We start from the raw sequence: 17,853 nt of genomic DNA, 5'->3' as shown, positions 1-17,853 counted from the left end.
TATAATTAACAAATAAAAATTGTATGTTGGTGAGGGCATAGAGAAAAGGTGACCCTCGTATACTGTTGGTGGGAATGTAAACTGGTACAGCCACATGGAAAATACAATGGAGGTTTCTCAAGAAATGAGAAATAGAACTACCTTATGATCCAGCAATTCCACTTCTGGGTATATATCCAAAGAAAATGAAATCAGTATCTCAAAGAGATGTCTGCACTCCCGTGTTCATTGCAGCATTATTCACAATAGCCCGGGAATGACAGCAATTTTAAAGTTGTCTATAGAAAGATTTTCCCTTTGGTCAGGGCTATGGTTCCAAATTAAAATAAAGCATTAATGTAGCTTTAGGACCACCTTCCAGCTTCTCACCTGAAGTAGTACAGCTGTTTCTAGATGAGTCACACCTAACTATTAATTCCATTCCTTTTGTGAGATGGGCCAAATAGGATAGTTGGTTTTCTTGTTAGGTTGAACCATTAATATGTGGGTGTTTATTTACAAATCATCGGTTGAAGTTAGGAGAAGTGTGATTAAGCAGGGCTTGACTCATTTTCACCTTTTTCCTAATCTTGAGATTTTTTTTTTTTTGGTCTGGAAGGAAAATCAGTTGTCATATATTTTGTAGAGAAGTTAATTGGCTTTCCCAGGGCCTCAAAGCTCATTAGTGGATGATGCAGGACCAGAAGGCAGGCATCCTAAAATGTGAAAGTTTAGCTTGGTCTGAAGTTCTGTGAAAGGTCCTGGAAGGTTTGTTTGTAAATGAGCAAAATCTTCAGTCCATTTTTGGGTCAGCACTTAGAGAAAACAGCAAGGCTGTTTGTGTCTGCACAGCGTTAATGGGAGATTTTGCACTCTGGAAATGAGTCACCTTCTGCCCGTTCTCACCCTGGCCTATTGCTCATCTTACGGAGATAGCTGTCATTGCTGGGATCCTGGATGTGCATGTGTCTGTTTATTGCCCATTCATTCATTTCATTCATCCATCCAACAAACAACATACATCAAGCACTGGCTAGGCACAAGGTACTCTTCTAAGCACTCAGAGTATATCAGTGAACAAAACTGATGAAAGTCCCTACTTTCATGCAGCTTACATCCTTGTTGCAGATTGCAAACAATAAATACAATAAATAAGAAAATTATAGAGTACTGGAAGCTGGTAAGTGCCTGGTAGAGCAGGAAAATGTTAATGGGGAATGTAAGTACTGAACATTTGTGTCCACCCCAAATTTATACGGTGAAATCCTAACTCTCAGTGTGATGGTATTAGGAGGTGGGGTCTTGGGGCTGTAATTAGGTCATGAGGATGGAGCCCTTATGAATGGGATTAGTGTCCTTATAAAAAGAACCCAGTGAGCTCTCTCATGCTCCTTCCAAGAAGTCAGTGGTCTGCAACCCAGATGAGGTCCTTAATCAGAACCTGACCATGCTGGCACCCTGATCTCAGGCTTCCAGCCTCTAGAACTGTGAGACATAAGTTTCTGTTGTTTATAAGCCACCCACTCTTTGATACTTTGTGATAAGGATAGTGGTCAGGGTAAGCCCTGTTGTCGATAACTCAAGGAGGGGCATTCTGGGGCTGGTGTTTTCGGAGAGTAACAATGAGGCCACTGTGACTGGGACAGAGCTAGTGGAAGGCAGAGGCGTGGGAGATGAGACCTGGGGCCAGAGCATGCAGGGCCTTGCAGGCCGTTGGAAAGGCCTCAGCTTTTCCTCTGCGTTCGGTAGGGGAGCCATGGAGGGCTTTGATGGTGGAGTAGAATCTGACCCACATATTGAAGGGGTCACTTTGGTTGCTGGTTGAGAATAGACCAAGTGGGACAAGAGGAAAAATAGGGAGGCCAGTTAGGAGACTGTTTATTATTATTTTTATTTTTTTATTTTTTTGAGACAGGTCTTGCTGTATCACCTGGGCTAGAGTGCAGTGGTGTCATCATAGCTCACCGCAACCTCAAACTCCTGGGCTCAAGAGATCCTCCTGCCTCAGCCTCCCGAGTAGCTGGGACTATAGGCTCATGCCATGATGCCCAGCTAATTTTCTCTATTTTTAATACAGATGGGGTCTCACTCTTGCTCAGGCTGGTCTGGAACTCCTGAGCTCAGAGGATCCTCCCGCCTTGGCCTCCCAGAGTGCTAGCCACCGGGAGACTGTTTGAGTAAACTAATCCCCTTCCTGAACTTAATAAAGGGGGATCTGCAAGTAGTGAGCAATTCCAAACCGGGCGACATGGGGAAGAATCCTGACTTCACATTCCGTTTTCCCCACCGGCAATTAAATGCAAGTGGCAAAATGGAGCAGTCACAGGCCCCACATCCTTCCCAGTTTGGAACACAAAAGGCCTCACACTTGTCAGACTTGTATTCATGCAGAGGGCTGCCTGACCGTCCCCCCAGCAACTATCCAGTAGCTTCTGTGTCACTGCGGATGAAGGTGAAAGGTATAAAAGGCCTCATGAGGGCAAGAGTAGTATTTCATTATCTAGTTGGGCTTCTATGTAATAACAATCTAAGGAGAAATTTGGAAAAGTAAAGGTAGAAACATGATAGGAAACTAATATCAGATTGCAATATTGGTGATAACTTGGTTGTGGAATATAAAAGTGTGCACTTATTCCAAGGCCTCTGATTCACTAAATTTGGGTCATTCTGTTCTAATAAAAACAATGGTAATATTTGTCATCTGCCTATCATGTGCCAAGTACTATGTTTGTTTACATTGTTACGTTATTTTATTAGATTTTTATAGTCGCTGTACAAAGTAAATATTATCATTATCCCCATTTTATGGATGAGGAGATTAGGCTCAGAGAAGTTAAAAAAAACGGCCCAAGGTACTGCAGCTAATCAGTGAAGAAGCCAGTGCGCTAGCTAACCCCAAGCTGTCTGATGCCAGAATCAAGCCCTTAAGCCCTACGCTCTTCTCCTTTTGGTCATGAAAAATAGTTCTGATATCAAAGGTTAGCGTTTCAGATAGGATTGAAGCTTTGTGTTTAAATCAATTTAGTTTGACTTCACCTTTAATCTTCATTCCTCAGTTTCCCCAGTATTCAAGAGGATAGTAAGACCTGTTAGCTATTAATAAGACTGCCGTGAAGTCTAAGAAATACATTTTGAAAAGTGCAGTAAGCCTTTTGGGAATGTTTTATCAAATAATTGGAAAGGTCACAGATAGTTGACTCTTTGGACTAATGGCATTTTGTTAGGATTACATTTATATAAAAACGTGATTATGAATTATATAGAGACATAGCCTACTGCATTTTCTAACATTTATTCCCTATATTTAGACTACATGAAATATTCCCCAGATATTTCTTTTGCTGTGGCTAGAGAAAAAGAGCTTTGCACATCCACCAGCCAATATGTACGCTGCTTCAGGTGTCTGATTGAATTATAATCTGGTGCGAATTCTATCAGTCTTGTTGTGGAGATAAACTCTTGTTTAGTGCCAGCTCTTTGTGGAAATACAACTACTTCTGATAATGGCCAAGTTATTCTCCTTTATCAACTGTTCAGGGCCTGATCCGGAAATCAAAAAAGGGAGCTCTTTCAATAAAGATTCTGATCTCTCAGAAACAAGGCAAGCTCAAGCACATAACGTCTCATTCCGCTGCATCTCAGTGACGAGAGGCTCTCCGTTTTGCCACATGCCATTCAGACACTGGGAGTGAGTGAGAAGTACTGTCTATTAAACGGACTAATTTCTCTAAAATTAGAGTGTGAAATCACACATATTTTGCTGTCTCTTTTGATACCACCGTAACAATCACAAGGCTAGACTATCTTGTAAAAGGAAATAAATTTCTGATCAGCTTCTGAAATGCAGGGTGGTCAAGTAAGATAGAGATTTTTGTACTGTAATGGCTCGATAAGCTATTCATTACATTGCAAAACTGTCGGCTTGCAGAGCTAAGAGTTAAGAAATTATTCTGTATGCATGTCAGGGACAAACATTCTAACAGCTCGCTATAACCTGGCCCGGAAATCCAGAGACCCAGAGTCTAACCTTGGCAGAGGCAGTGTCTCTGGCATTTGGTTTCTACCTGATGAAGATGACAATGTTGGACTAGGTCTGAGTTTGCAAACTGGCAGCCTGGAGGCTAAATGCTGCCTGGGTAAGTATGTTTCGTTTGGTTGACATAAGGTGGTGGTGTTTTAACTATGACAACATTAGAAAAATTGAGCAGTTTCACAGAAAAGTCTGAATTCCTTGAAAAGTTTTGGAAAAAAAACCAAACGATTTAGAAATATTGGGCCTGAAATCCCAAATAGCAGGAATGTGTTAGAGCAGTATACAGTCCGATTAGAGGGCACATGCTATTTGCACCAGGGGCCCATCACTCCCTGCTGTCTTTTATACACACTTAACTTCGTGCACTTACATTACTTGTCCAGCCCCTGTATAAGATCATCTCAGAATGAGATACTGCGATGAACTAAGACATGAACGCATTCAGCTACCAATGAGAGATCCCTTTTAGGATCCGCATTCATGTTGGCACAACGCCCAAACCTGAGTCTACCATAGCTTAGATTTACGTTGCTGTAGCATCTTGGCTTGGCAAAAATCATGCCCACTTAATTTTTGCTTGTTTTAGGATTTAAATGTAAGGTGCTGTAGATAATGCCCTTAAAAATTCCACCACCCATAGCTTTTGAACAATTAATTAAAATTTCTGTTTTGCTTGTTCTGTGTATCAGAAATGAGGCCTTTAAAATTTGTTTTAATTAGCGTTACTTTTATAAGTAAAGAACTGTCTTTCTTCATACATAGAGGCTAGGTAACTTGTCTGGGGAAGTGATTGAATCTTGTTAGCTGTAAGTAGAAATTTTTAAAAGGTTGAATTTGGCAAATATAGGAGTGCCTAACATAGTAAGAGCAATGATTGTAAGTAGTCTCTCAGTTCCAGAACTGCTACGTTTTGTGACCTATGGCGACATAGGGTAATTTACTTAGATATAAACACAGATCTAATGCTACACCTAATTTAATACCTGGCAACTGATTCAGAGTTCAGCCTTAATAGAGCCATTTTTATGAATTAATGGGTGATTCTTTGACAAGAATGTGGAAGTAATTTTTTTTTTTTTTTTTTTTTTGTCCCAAAGAATTTCATTTGCACTTCGTTTAAACTGCTTTTCACCTTAGCAAAAGGAAGACTTCATGTATATCCAAAGTTATTTTGCTAAAGGTCTATGTAGCCCTTCTGGCTCCTTTTTTAGATTAATTTTGAGGCAAAGTCCATGCTCCTATTTATGTTGTGCTTCCCCAAATCCTCAGCTAGCAAGATGCTTAGTCCTAATTTCTCTGAAGCCAGTATTTTCTTTTGTTTTCCTACTTTTTAATCTATCTGAAAACTTGCTTACCTATCCTCACTCCAAATTCTGCTATTTGAGTATAACATTCCGAGATGCAGAGTTGTAAATTTCTTCCAACATTAAGGTTAGTTTCTATGATTGGGTCTGTGGATAAAATAGACATGTAATATTACTCCTATCAAGAAAAATTCTGCAGAAGATTTTTCATGCATACATGGAATTTGAGTCCAGATATAAGATGCAGCTAACTTCTGTAGCATTTCCTTAAATGCTATCACGCTGACTCTGAGATGTCTTTCTCCTTATGTTGAGCATTTCTAGTGGGCTTTTCCTTTGGGCAGGCTTCCTGTTGCCAAAAATACCAGCTGGCTCAGTATATCCAAACTGCCATTGTCATTCTCAAGGTATAAATTTGTTTATTATCCAGAAGCTTTATTAACAAAGTTTGGGACACTTCACACCCTTGGGACTCATCTTTTTATCTTTTGAAGATTTAGAATTTATAGTTCAAGCATTCTCTTTTCAAGTCTAAAAATAAAATTCAGAAATGAAAGGAGTTTTTTTTTCCCGAATACTGTACATACTTGTTTAAAAATAAGTGCAAAAACGTTGTTGAGGTTGCTTTTCCAAATTTGAAATCCCCAAGTTTTACTTTACTTCAGTCAGTTTCTTGAAAGGATAAATGTTTTCATATATATACCTACCAATTTTTGCATTTTTGTATTTTGTATTTCTATACACACATATTGTATATTGTGAGACTTAAACTACCTTTTGCAAATGAAGCAGCCTTCTGTAACAAAGTTACTGAGTTTGGGTTTTGTTTACACCTTCATAAATCACGCAGCTGAGAGCTGTGGCTATTTCCAGCCACATGTGATAAAAATACCCTGTGCCTCACTGATGTTTCTGGAAGTTCAAGGTCAATAGGCTGATCCTTTGTGGCGTTGTAAATTCTTCGAAGTTTATCTTTCATGTCTTTTTCTTAGGGGTGCCCCTTCAACTGCTTGGTGCAAACTCTTCTCTCATTTTAGGAAGACTTTCATCTTCCTGCTTGCTCCTCTTCCTCCCCTCTGCCTTTCACTATGAAAGAGAAGGGATCTGTCAGCAGTCATTTATTCTTGTGGGTGGGTGACTCGTGATATTTGGAAGGAATGAGTTCCTGTCAGGGTATTCTGGGTTAATGTCTGCAGTTTTAAAATACCATCTTAAGGCTTTGTTTCTCATTACAGAAACTTGAAACCAATTAACTAGCAAGTGAGTGAATACTTTTGGGACGCCAGAAATCATCCTAGCCTTTTACACTGCCTCTGAGAATAACCCTTTAGAGATTCCTTCAGAGGTTATCAGACTTGGAAAGGGAACTATAGAAGTGACCACATCTGAGGATTCCATGCTGAAGGCCCCTCGTCCCTTGTGAGGAGGTCAGCTCAGGGCCGACTTGGTGTTCTGAAACTTCTTCTGGGGTCAGTGGAGCCCGAACACTCCTTCCTTAAATACTGTCCTGGATATAGGGGAAGCACGGGAAGGCAGAATAAATAACAGCTCAGCCTCTAAGAGAAAACATCCCACTTGCCAGAAACATAAGACAACTGACAAAAATATGTGACAGTCAGCCACGTAAATTGTGAAATATGTCAGAACAATTTATTTTTCAAAATTGACCTTTCTTATTTGGATAGAAATAACTACCCGTGTCCAAGTAATCCAGCAATTCCTTTCTCTAATAAATTGCTTGTGCCACACTGTGCTCTTTTTTGATACCTCCTTTAGTCCCAGGCCCAGTCCCAGCCTGCTGCCCACCTTCAACTTGACCTTCCTTCTGTCTTCCCAAATGGCATGCATGTTTATTTCAGTCTGATCCAATATTTCGGCGGGTTGAGTGAGAATTCCAAATGTAAGATTCCTTTTAACACCCCCCCACCACCACCCCCATCACCACCTTCCAAATACAAAGATCCATAGCCCTGGAACGCACGACTGTGTCTCTTGCTGTGTGACACAAACTTGAAAAAAAGGCCTATGTCTTTGTGCTCTTTCATGAATAGGGGTTTTAGAAACACACCTGCCCAATGCCCTTTACAGACATTTTTGAGTCCTGTCTCTTCACCATCCAAGTGAAGTGGACCTTGGGGAGCTATTGATGCTCTCTTCCAAGTCAGAAAGTCTCCCTTTTTGCATTTTTATAAATGCAAAACAGACCAAAGAATGGAAATGTAATAAATACAGTTTGAGGTTTCCGCCAGTGAGGAGCTTTACATCCACAGACACAGTTAATGTTCACATCCAACGTGTAAGGTTATACTTCTCTTTTATCATAGTGGTGGTGGGGAGGGATGTTGCTGAGCCCAGGGTGGTAGGGAACATGCCCAAGTCACATAACTAGTGACTGAGAGCAATACGTTTTGACCCTGATCTAGTTACTTCGTGAGTGTAGACTATGGCTAAGGCTTCAGACCATAACTAAGCTCTATTTCCAAATAAAGATAAAGGAATGGAGAGGAGGAAGAATCAACCAAACAACATTTGTAAATCACTTAGCCCACTTGGCACATGGTAGAATTCTCAGTAAATGTTAGTAAGTGTTATTGGCCCAGTATAAATTCTTTGAGAACTTTCTTCCAGGGAGAATATTAATGATCCATTATTTGTTACTTGTGAGATGGGAAGTTATTGACTTACCACTGCTGGCCTTGGCATGTTGAGCGCTGTTTCTGTTCATTAATGTGATGAGGGTACTTATGGGGAGGCAGGGTCCCCACTGTGTGGTGGCAGTAATTATCAGTGTTGGTGTGGCTGCAGGAACCGATTGCTAGCAAGTGCTAGTTTCTTTCTTTCTTTTTCTTTTTTAAAAAAATCCCATTATATAATTTAACAATCATTTTGTTCCACAGTGAAATGAAAAGAATTTAGCAGCCTTCAGCTGGAGCTGAATGGACAAGCAAATTATAGAAATCACTGACATTAGTGCCTGGCTAGAGTAGGGTTGTTTCCTACTGAATATTTGAAAGTATTTTGTGCAATCTAATTTTGAAAGACTGGAGTCACTGGGCTTCCATTACTTTCCTTGGGAACTGTAATTATGTGGCCTAATAGAGCTCAGTGGTGGGGCATTTTCTCCAGCTGATACAGGAGCAATGGATATATTTGTAGGAGGTCTAGTCACTGTGTGTTTCAAAATGGGATTTGGAAAAAGGGCACAAACATGTTTTGCTCACTTGGGAAAATATTCTTTTCCTTCTTTGGAAGCATGTTTCTTTGATCCATCCTGCTGGTGTTGAACCATGGTTTGCTACATAATGGGGTTTTCTCTAACTTTTTATTATGGAGAATCCCCAAAATGACACAAAAATAGAAAGAACAATATAATGAACACCCATGTGCCTCAAGAGCCTTCAACCAGTGTCTAATCCCACCCTATCTGTTACTTCGTGCCTATCTACTTCCCTTATTCTAGTATTATTTTGAAGCAAATCTTATCATATTACTTTTTAAAATTCTGATAAAATACACATATGTAAATTTACCTAAATTTTAACCACTTTAAAATGTATAATTTGGTGTCCTTATGTATATTCACAATGTTGTGTAACCATCACCACTATCCAGTTCCAGGACCTTTTTATCTCTCTAAAAGGAAACTGCACACCCATTAAGCAGTCACTCCTGTTCCTCCTTAGCCCTAGTCCCTGGCAGCCACTAATCTGCTTCTGTCTCTAGGGGGATTGCCGCTTCGGATATTTCATATAAATGGAATCATACAATATACAGCCTTTTTTTTGTCTGGCTTCTTTCGTGTAGTGCATAATGTTTTCACGATTCATCAGTGTTGTATCATGCATCAGTACTTCATTCCTTTCCATGGTTGAATTACTATTTCATTGTACGGATATGCCACATTTTGTTTATCTCTTCATCTGTTGATGGACATTTTGGTTATTTCTACCTTTAGATTATTGTGAATAGTGCTGCTTTAAACATTCATGTATAAGTTTTTGTTTGAACGCTAGTTTTCAATTCTTTGGGTCATATATCTAGAAGTGGAATTGCTGAGTCATATGCCACTTCTGTGTTTTGACTTACTGAGGAACAAACTGTTTACCACAGTGACTGCACCATTTTACATTCCCGCCAGCAACGTATGAGAGTTCCAATATCTCCACATCCTTGCCAATACTTGTGATTTTCTGTCTTTTTTAAAAAAAATTATAGTCATCCTAGTGGGTGTAAAGTGGCATCTCATTGTGGATTTGATTTGCATTTCTTTAATGACTAATGACATTGAGCATCTTTCCATGCGATTGTTAGCTATTTGTATATCTTTGGAGGAACATCTATCCAAGTCCTTTGCCCGTTTTTTAAATTGGGTTGCTTGTCTTTTTATTGTGGAGTTGTAAGAGTTCTTCATATATTCTGGATACTAGACCCTTTTCAGATATATGATCTGCAAATACTTTTCCCATTCTGTGCGTTGTCTTTTCACTCTCTTGATAGTGTCCTTTGTGCACAAATATTTGTAATTTTGACAAAATCCAATTTATCTATTTTTTTCTTTTGTTGTTGTGCTTTTGTTGTCATATTTAAGAAGCTATTGCTAAATCCAAAGGCATGGAGATTTACCCCAATGTTTTCTCTGAAGAGTTTTATAGTTTTAGCTCTTCTGTTTAGGTCTTTGATCCATTCTGAGTTAATTTTTCTGTATACGGTATGAGGTAAAGGTTGAGTATCATTTTTTTTTTTTGCATGCGAATATCCAGTTGTCCCAGAACCATTTGTAGAAGAGACTGTCCTATAATTTTATCCACAAGTATTTAGGCATTTTTCTCTAAAAAATAAGAAATTTTTAACATAACGATGGTACAGTTATCACACTTAAAAATATTAACCATATTTCCTTAGTTTCCTCAAATATCTAAGTCTGTTTTAAAGTTGTAATGGTTTCAAAATTTTTACCAGCTCTTTTTAAAAAATCAGTATTCAAATAAGGTGCATCCATTGCAGTTTGTTGCTATATCTTTTTTAAGTGTTTTTTAAATCTATAGGTTTTCCTTCCATCCCTCTTTTGTCCTCCTTGCAATTTGTTTGTTAAAGAAACTATTTGTCTAAACTGGTTTCCTAGTCTAGATTTAGCTGATTGTATCTCCGTGATATAGCATGTTCCCCACTTCTCTGAATTTCTTGCAAATTGGTGGTTGGAGCTAGAGGCTTGATCAAATTCAGGTTTTTGTTTTTTGTTTTTGGCAAGCCTACTTCTTATATGATGTGCTCTTTTATCAGGAGGCAAAAAGAAATATTTATTTCTTTTTTTTAATGTTGGAGGCATTGATGATCACTGCCTGAATCTGTTAGTTTTTTAGGGGGTATGAAATGGTGACACTCTAATTCTATCATGTCTTCTTCATGTATTAGATGGAATATCTGGTTTTTATGAAGAGAAGTTTACCTGCTTTTATTATTTAACTACCCAGTGGTGAAATTTGTATAAGGCAGGATAAACTTCATTATTTCCCTTTATTTACTAGTTCTCAAAATAAGTTGATTCTTTATTTTCTTTCAGTGGTGCCAGTTATATTCTTTTTTGGTGGTGACTTTATTAAGGCATTTAATTAAGCATATTTAACGTGTTTTTAGTCATTGTACTTTTTATTATTGATGCTCAAATTGTCCTATCTTTGGCCACTGTGCGTCTCTTCAGATTGACTTCTAAGTCCTTTTTGACATAATTTCATGGTCTTTGATAGCTTCTGGGCTATTACATATGGTAATTTTCCAGCTCTTATCTGGATGACGTATAGTCTATTTGTGACACTTCCCAAATTTCCCTACAAAAGCTGCTGCTCATAGGTCTCGAAACTTCTTTGAGTTCTTTGGCGAAGATGGGAGGATTTCCCTAGCCTTTGTGGGATCATAAGAAGACAAGTCAGAACAGGTATTGGAAACTCATTCATGAAACTCATCTCATGAGGTTTTATTGAGTTTCTACTAGGCATGCAGAAAAAAAGAAAACAAAATTTCTACCTGAAGATTCTGTAGCCTGGTAGGGTATCTTTTAGGACCTGGTGACATTTCAGGAATGTACATTTGGATAAAGCCAAAACCATCAATGCGATTTTATTGTGGCTCCATTTTAGTTCTGTCTCTCATATCAAGTCAGGAATTGACTACTAGTTATTCTGAATTCTTTTCATATAATTGCAAAAAAAAATAGCATAAGTACCTAATAAAGTAACTTTTGAAGTTATTTTTTAAAAGAGAAAGGATGAAAATGGATGTGTTTTTCTAAGCCTAGAAAATGCATGTAAAAGCACAGAGATTGCTTTTCTTCTAGTCTCTATTTCCCTGTTAAGTAAGGGCAATGTTTATTTTCTGCCTGTTATAAAGTTGCTGAGTACTGTAATGAGTTTATATTTATAGAGTGCTTGGAGCTTTTTGGATGAAAGTTGCTAAATTAGAGTTTATTGTTTATTGAATTTATTTGATGTGTCCAACCTCCTGGGAACATTTTCTGAAGTTAATTAAAAACAGACAGTCCCCACTCTGACAGCTTACAGTGCCACTTACAAACCAACAACATAAACAGCGTGCACTTCTGTACCCTGAACTGGGACACCTAGAGAACCATAGTTCATTCTGACAGAGGAATAATCCTACTTTTATATAAAAGATAAGTTCATATGCTGAGTAAAAACAGAGATACTCTCAACTGTGTCTGAGCCACCTACCTACTTCCATTTAAAAAAAAATATTTAAAATATGGAGATTTTCCTCAATTTCCAGCTATAACTTGCAATTTAAAAAATTTAAAAATAATCTTTCCTTTCTATCATTTTGGGAGAAAATGATCACTGTTGTTTTATGATCACTATTTCTTTGCAGGAATGGCATCCCAAAGCAGCCAACTGAAATGGCTTCTGTCTTTTTAACCCAACCTAGTGGAAGCTGTGAAATGTAATTATAATAATGTCTTGTTTGCTTCCCTTGCCAGTTGGTGATGGAGTTTTGTGGTGCTGGCTCTGTCACTGACCTGATCAAGAATACGAAAGGTAACACGTTGAAAGAAGAGTGGATCGCATACATCTGCAGGGAGATATTACGGGTAGGTGACAAGTGGGGCCTGGGCTACCTCCCAACACAGGGTATCTTAGGAGGTGTTGGACTTTGTTCTGCCTTCCAGTGAAATTCATAAATGTATCAGAAACTCTTTAGAGGCGTATTCTGACAGTGGTGGTGGCAGTAGTGGTTTGGTGCGGAGGTCTGCTTTGATGGCGGTGAGAGCCTTTCTGGATAGGCTGTGTGTACTTTCGCTTGGGCTGATGTGGGGTGATTTCCCTTAGCAAGGGATTCATTTTCGGTGGTGTTTCCAAGTAGAAATCTGATTTCAGATCATAAAGATAATGTCCCGCTAAGGAAATGGATTATTTTAAGGGATATTTTGATCACTTATTTAAATTATTCATTTGTGAAAGTTTATAACCAATAATTAATATAACTAATGGTGTAATGCTTTCACCATGTAAAGTCTCTAAGGATTGTATGACTTTAGTCATTTGTGTACTTACAACCTAGTTTAACTGATTTTACCTTTTTAAAAAAAACTATGAGACCTAGTCACGTAAAACAATGAAAAGTGACTGGATAAGACTGTGCCTGTTTGCTCAGTTTTGCCAACAAATCCCATAACCAGGGAGTCTAGACAATAGTGTCATATTTGCTGAGCTTGATTCAGGGAGAAGAAAGTAATTGTGCATATTTTAGTTCACTTAGACTGGTTTTATTATCTCTTCCTACTAATACGGAGGTTATTATATGTCTATTGAGCATTCTTATTAGATCTGCCTGGCAATCGTTATTTATTTATAAGTTCTGCCTTCTTAATTTAAGGGAACAAAAATTAAAACTGTTTTTCACTATGTGTCTAAGATACACCTTTGAGAGAGATATGTGCTATGGATAGATGGATGAATGAATGGAAGTTAAGAAAGAAGGAAGGAAGGCATGAAAAGAAAATGTCTATTCATCAAATGCAAATCAGATTAGGCAAAAGACAAATAGAAAATGAAATTTAAAAATGATAACATTGATGTGAATAACTTCTACCCTGAAAACTACAAAATATGACTGATAGAAATTAAAGAAGACCTTAATAAATGGAGGTATACAGCATTTCATGGGCCTGAATACTCAATATTGTAAAGATGTCATTTCTTCCCAATTTGATCCAGGGTTTCCTTGAACTCCCAATTAAAATCCCTGTGGGTATATTTATGGAAATTGATAAAGCTGATTTTTAAAAAAATTATATGGAAATGCAAAGGGCCAAGAATAGCCAAGGCAATCTTGAAGAAGAATAAAACTGGAGGATTTATGCTACCCATTACCAGGATTTATTATAAAGTTACTAAGTAATTAAGGCAGAGCAGTATTGTCACAAGATTAGACAATGACAAGGGAACAGAATCAAGAGTCAGGGAACAGACTCACATCATATGGACACCTGATTCGTGACAAGGTAAATGCTGCCGTCAAGACAAAAGGGTACTCTCGTCAGTAAATAACATTTGGCCTGTTGAATGTGCATATGAAAACATGAAACTTGACACTTTATACCATACTCAAAGTTTATCCCAGCTGGATTATAGATAATACATTGGAAAGATATAAAAACCAAAGCTCTTAAGAGAAAACATAGGATAATACCTCCATGGCTTGGGGTCGGCGAAAAAAGCCTCTTAAACAGAACACAAAACAAAATTTGAGGGGAAACAAGGAGGCTTGGCTGCTGATTTCCTTCACATCTGACATGTATCCAAGCTTTGATGTGCCATTGTGTGAACTTAATTTGAATTTCTGACTTAAAATTTCACTCAGACAGAGAGAACATGATGGATTATTTAGTCATCCAGCCTGCCCAGTGGGTGCCAAGGATCTCCCAGGTCTCTGGGGCTGGATTCTGCCCAACATGCCTTTCTGCACTGCTGCGGACCCCCACAGGGCATCAGTTGTTTGATCTGATCTGCAGGGTTCTAAAAGCAGCAGGGATGTTTCACCCCATGAGCATCTCCCAATACCTTGTTTTAAATTGTGTGAAAACAGTGGTTTTCTTCTTTTTTCCAGTACATTCTTCCAAGTAATACCAGCATTTCAGATATGGTGACTCACTGGAAGGGGCATTTGATCATCCAAATGTCCCTGGCCACAAGAAGTTTCAGAGGTGACCCTCTGTGCGTTGTATGAGCTCCTTAAATAGAACCTTTGGCTCACTTATACGCTCTGGTATCTGTTTCCCTCCTTCAGTGGTGAAGGAGGGGAAGGGATCTCAAGTCCCTCTCTTAAAAATTTATGGGATATGTATACTCTGTGAAAACCATACATTTAAATCTGCTTGATGCCTACCTTGAGCCAAACTGATAGGTAAGAAAGGCAATTTTTTAACACCCAAACCAGTGCCTCTAATCATTCTGTAACATGGTTTATGTTTACTGATATCCCTAAATGTACACATGAATCTTTTTGGACATCTGTATTCTCATGCTGAATTTCTTCAACAAGGGAATTCAGATATTTAGTTTTATTTCTTTTCGTGTCTGCCTCATTTTTCAAACTCTTTTGTTGTTGCAGAGAAAAATTAAAAGAACAGAAAATCATAAATAATAAAATGACAACACTTTGATACCCAGTATCTTGAATTATCAAGTGTTAGTATAACATAATTTGCTTTTTCAAGACTTCAACTTTAGATTCTTTTAGGTTATAATTTATCTGAAAAATACGTGACTAACTTAAAATAAGTCTGTAACGTAGAGAACTTAGCACAAAGAAGCCACAATGAGAGTAATTCATAAAGAAATGGAATACAATCAGGTTTGGACGTCACTGAATAAATATCTCACATAATCACACAAAGTCACAAACACCATAAGCCACTAAAAATGACAGAATAAATGCCAACAAAGGAAATAGAAATTGTTTTCCTTTTTAAAGGTAAACCGCATTGGCTAAAGCCAATAGGAAATTTCTTCACTAGTCTGAGGAATATTTTGCTCGCTTAATTAAAATTGTATAACAGAAGGTAACTTTTCACTTTTAAATTCAAATATTGCCAAAAAACCTGTGGAGATCCAGTTAAGTCAGGTTAGTTTTCTGTGCAGAGACCCTGTAGATGTTTCTGTTACACATTAGCAAATGCAGGCAGTCCTCACTTTTCACAGTACTGTATTAACTGAAATTCATGGATGTCGGAACCGTACTGTCACTTGTGTGGTTCCATGGTACCTGATATCAGATCCAATATGCAAGCGTTTCATCTAACACAGCACCATGCATTGCACGGACTGCCTGTATATTTCAGTTTGTATTGATCAACTGCCTACAGGTTAGGACAGCACTATGAGCACATGAAAGATGTGAATATAGTTCTGAAAAGTATGTCTAGGTGAGTTTAATTTTTTTGATCATTAACATTCAAAATAATTTACATGCATCTTGGCTTATGTTCCTATTAACCCTTCTCAACTCTTTATCATTCCAGGGGCTAAGTCACCTGCACCAGCATAAAGTGATTCATCGAGATATTAAAGGGCAAAATGTCTTGCTGACTGAAAATGCAGAAGTTAAACTAGGTAAGAACAGCATCCATTGAGTCTTGGAGTTGCAGGAATGGATAGGATTATATCAACAGCTTTTTAAAAATTCATGTAAATTTGTCACTGTGGATTTGGAGGGTATTGCCCTAAAAACAGAAGGAAAATATTTCTTTGTCTATCTAAAAAAATATTTTCTAAAAGCATTTTGAGGATTGAATTGTATATAGTATGGGGAACAGAACCATGTGCTTAAAGAACGTATAGAAATAATTGAGATTTTTTTTGTTTCAGTAGGTATTAGAAGCAACAGACCTGAAAATAATCTCCTATATCTTACAGATTGTGTATATTGTTGCTGCTGTAACAGAATACTGAGGATGCAATTGTTTCCATTAAAAATATCCACAGTTAGACATACTTACAATAGTCAATTCCAGCGGTATTCCCATATGTTTAAGTTATATTTACATTGATTTCATTATTGCGTTGGTCACCTGTATGGAGTGGATGCTCAGTATTCTACTTTTCGTGCACACTGGTTATCCCACTTCCATCTGCCAGAGTTACCAGTGGGGAATCATTTTCCTTGACATATCCTTTAGAGCCCTTCCTGAAACAAATCTGTGATTGTCCAAAGAAAGCAGAGGATCCCCACGTGCATTTGCCTGCTTGGTGTAGATGAGGAAGAGCATGAATTGACAAATATCCTATAGGATATGCAATTTGTCATCTAGAAAATCATCACTGTCCATGATTGTACATTTTCAAAGAGATTTAAATATCCTCTATGTTTATATCCCAAACATTTGCTCTTACTTTTTGTTAAAATATTTGATTTCCATTTTTTCTTAGTTAGCATTTGGGGCCAGACTTTCATCTCATGAATATTCCCTCTTAGAACAAAAGCATACATTATGTAGGCTAAGCAGTTATATATATATTGACTAGATACACTATCGTCAGAACATTCTCATGTCACTGATTACTTGTTGAGAGTATATTATATATATGCCAGGCCCTGTATAAGATACTTTTCAATAGATTATCCCTCTTAAACATCAGAGCAACTCCATGTAGACGTCGTCATCCTCATTTTATAGATTAGGAAACTGAAACTCAAAGAAGTTGATCTATTAGCCCCAGGTCACACCACTAGTAAGTGACAGAAATAGCATGCAAAATTAGGTAGTCTGACTCCAGACCTTCGTTCTTAATCACTTTTCTTTTATCCCGTAAATACTATCCTCTATGGCAACGAAGCTTCCCTTTTATTTAACACCTATTTTCAGTCCCTGTGGACGAGGACCTTGGTTGAACCAATCATGACATTTTGTGCTTTTCTCATTGGTACACTTCATCCATTCATACATACAATTTAAAAATGCACATTTACAATCGCAAGAGTGTAAAGACAAACACCACATGTGCTCAATACTAAATTGGAACTAATTGATCAACACTTACGTGCACAATGGAAGTAAAATGCAAGGGAAATCAAGCAGGTGGGAGGGGGAAAGAGAGGATGGGTAAATTCACACCTACCAGGTACAATGCACACTAACTGGGTGGAGGGCACACATAACTTTGATTCAAACCGTACAGAAGCAAATTGTCTAACCAAAACATGTGTATGATCGTAATATACTGACAGAAAAGTATTACAATAAAAATACACATTCATAGGATTAAAAAGGTAAAAACAACCCAACTGCCCGCTGATGGATGGGTAGATAAACAAAATGTGGTCTGAATATACAGTGGAATATTATTCAGCCTTGAAAATGAAGGAAAATCTGACAAATGCTACAACATGGATAAACCTTAAGGTCTTTATGTTAAGTGAAATAATCCAGTAACAAAAAGGGAAATACTACATGGTTCCACTTATATGAGGTACTGAGAGTAGTCAAATCAGAGACAGAAGGTAGAATGATAACTGCCAGGGGCTAGG

General features: G+C 37.9%; 1 protein-coding gene across 1 annotated transcript in view; it reads left to right on the top strand.

Annotated features, from left to right (window-relative positions):
• The window catches only part of TNIK (TRAF2 and NCK interacting kinase), a 288,393-nt gene that overhangs the window by 155,302 nt on the left and 115,238 nt on the right, over nt 1-17,853 (top strand). The window contains 2 exon segments of the mRNA XM_012640167.1: nt 12,305-12,415; nt 15,848-15,938. Of these exon segments, the coding sequence (XP_012495621.1) occupies nt 12,305-12,415; nt 15,848-15,938 (202 nt within the window).

Source organism: Propithecus coquereli, unplaced genomic scaffold (genome assembly GCF_000956105.1).
Source record: "Propithecus coquereli isolate 6110/MARCELLA unplaced genomic scaffold, Pcoq_1.0 Scaffold15, whole genome shotgun sequence".
In the NCBI taxonomy this organism is placed as follows: Eukaryota; Metazoa; Chordata; class Mammalia; order Primates; family Indriidae; genus Propithecus; species Propithecus coquereli.
This window is presented reverse-complemented; position numbering and strand designations above follow the sequence as displayed.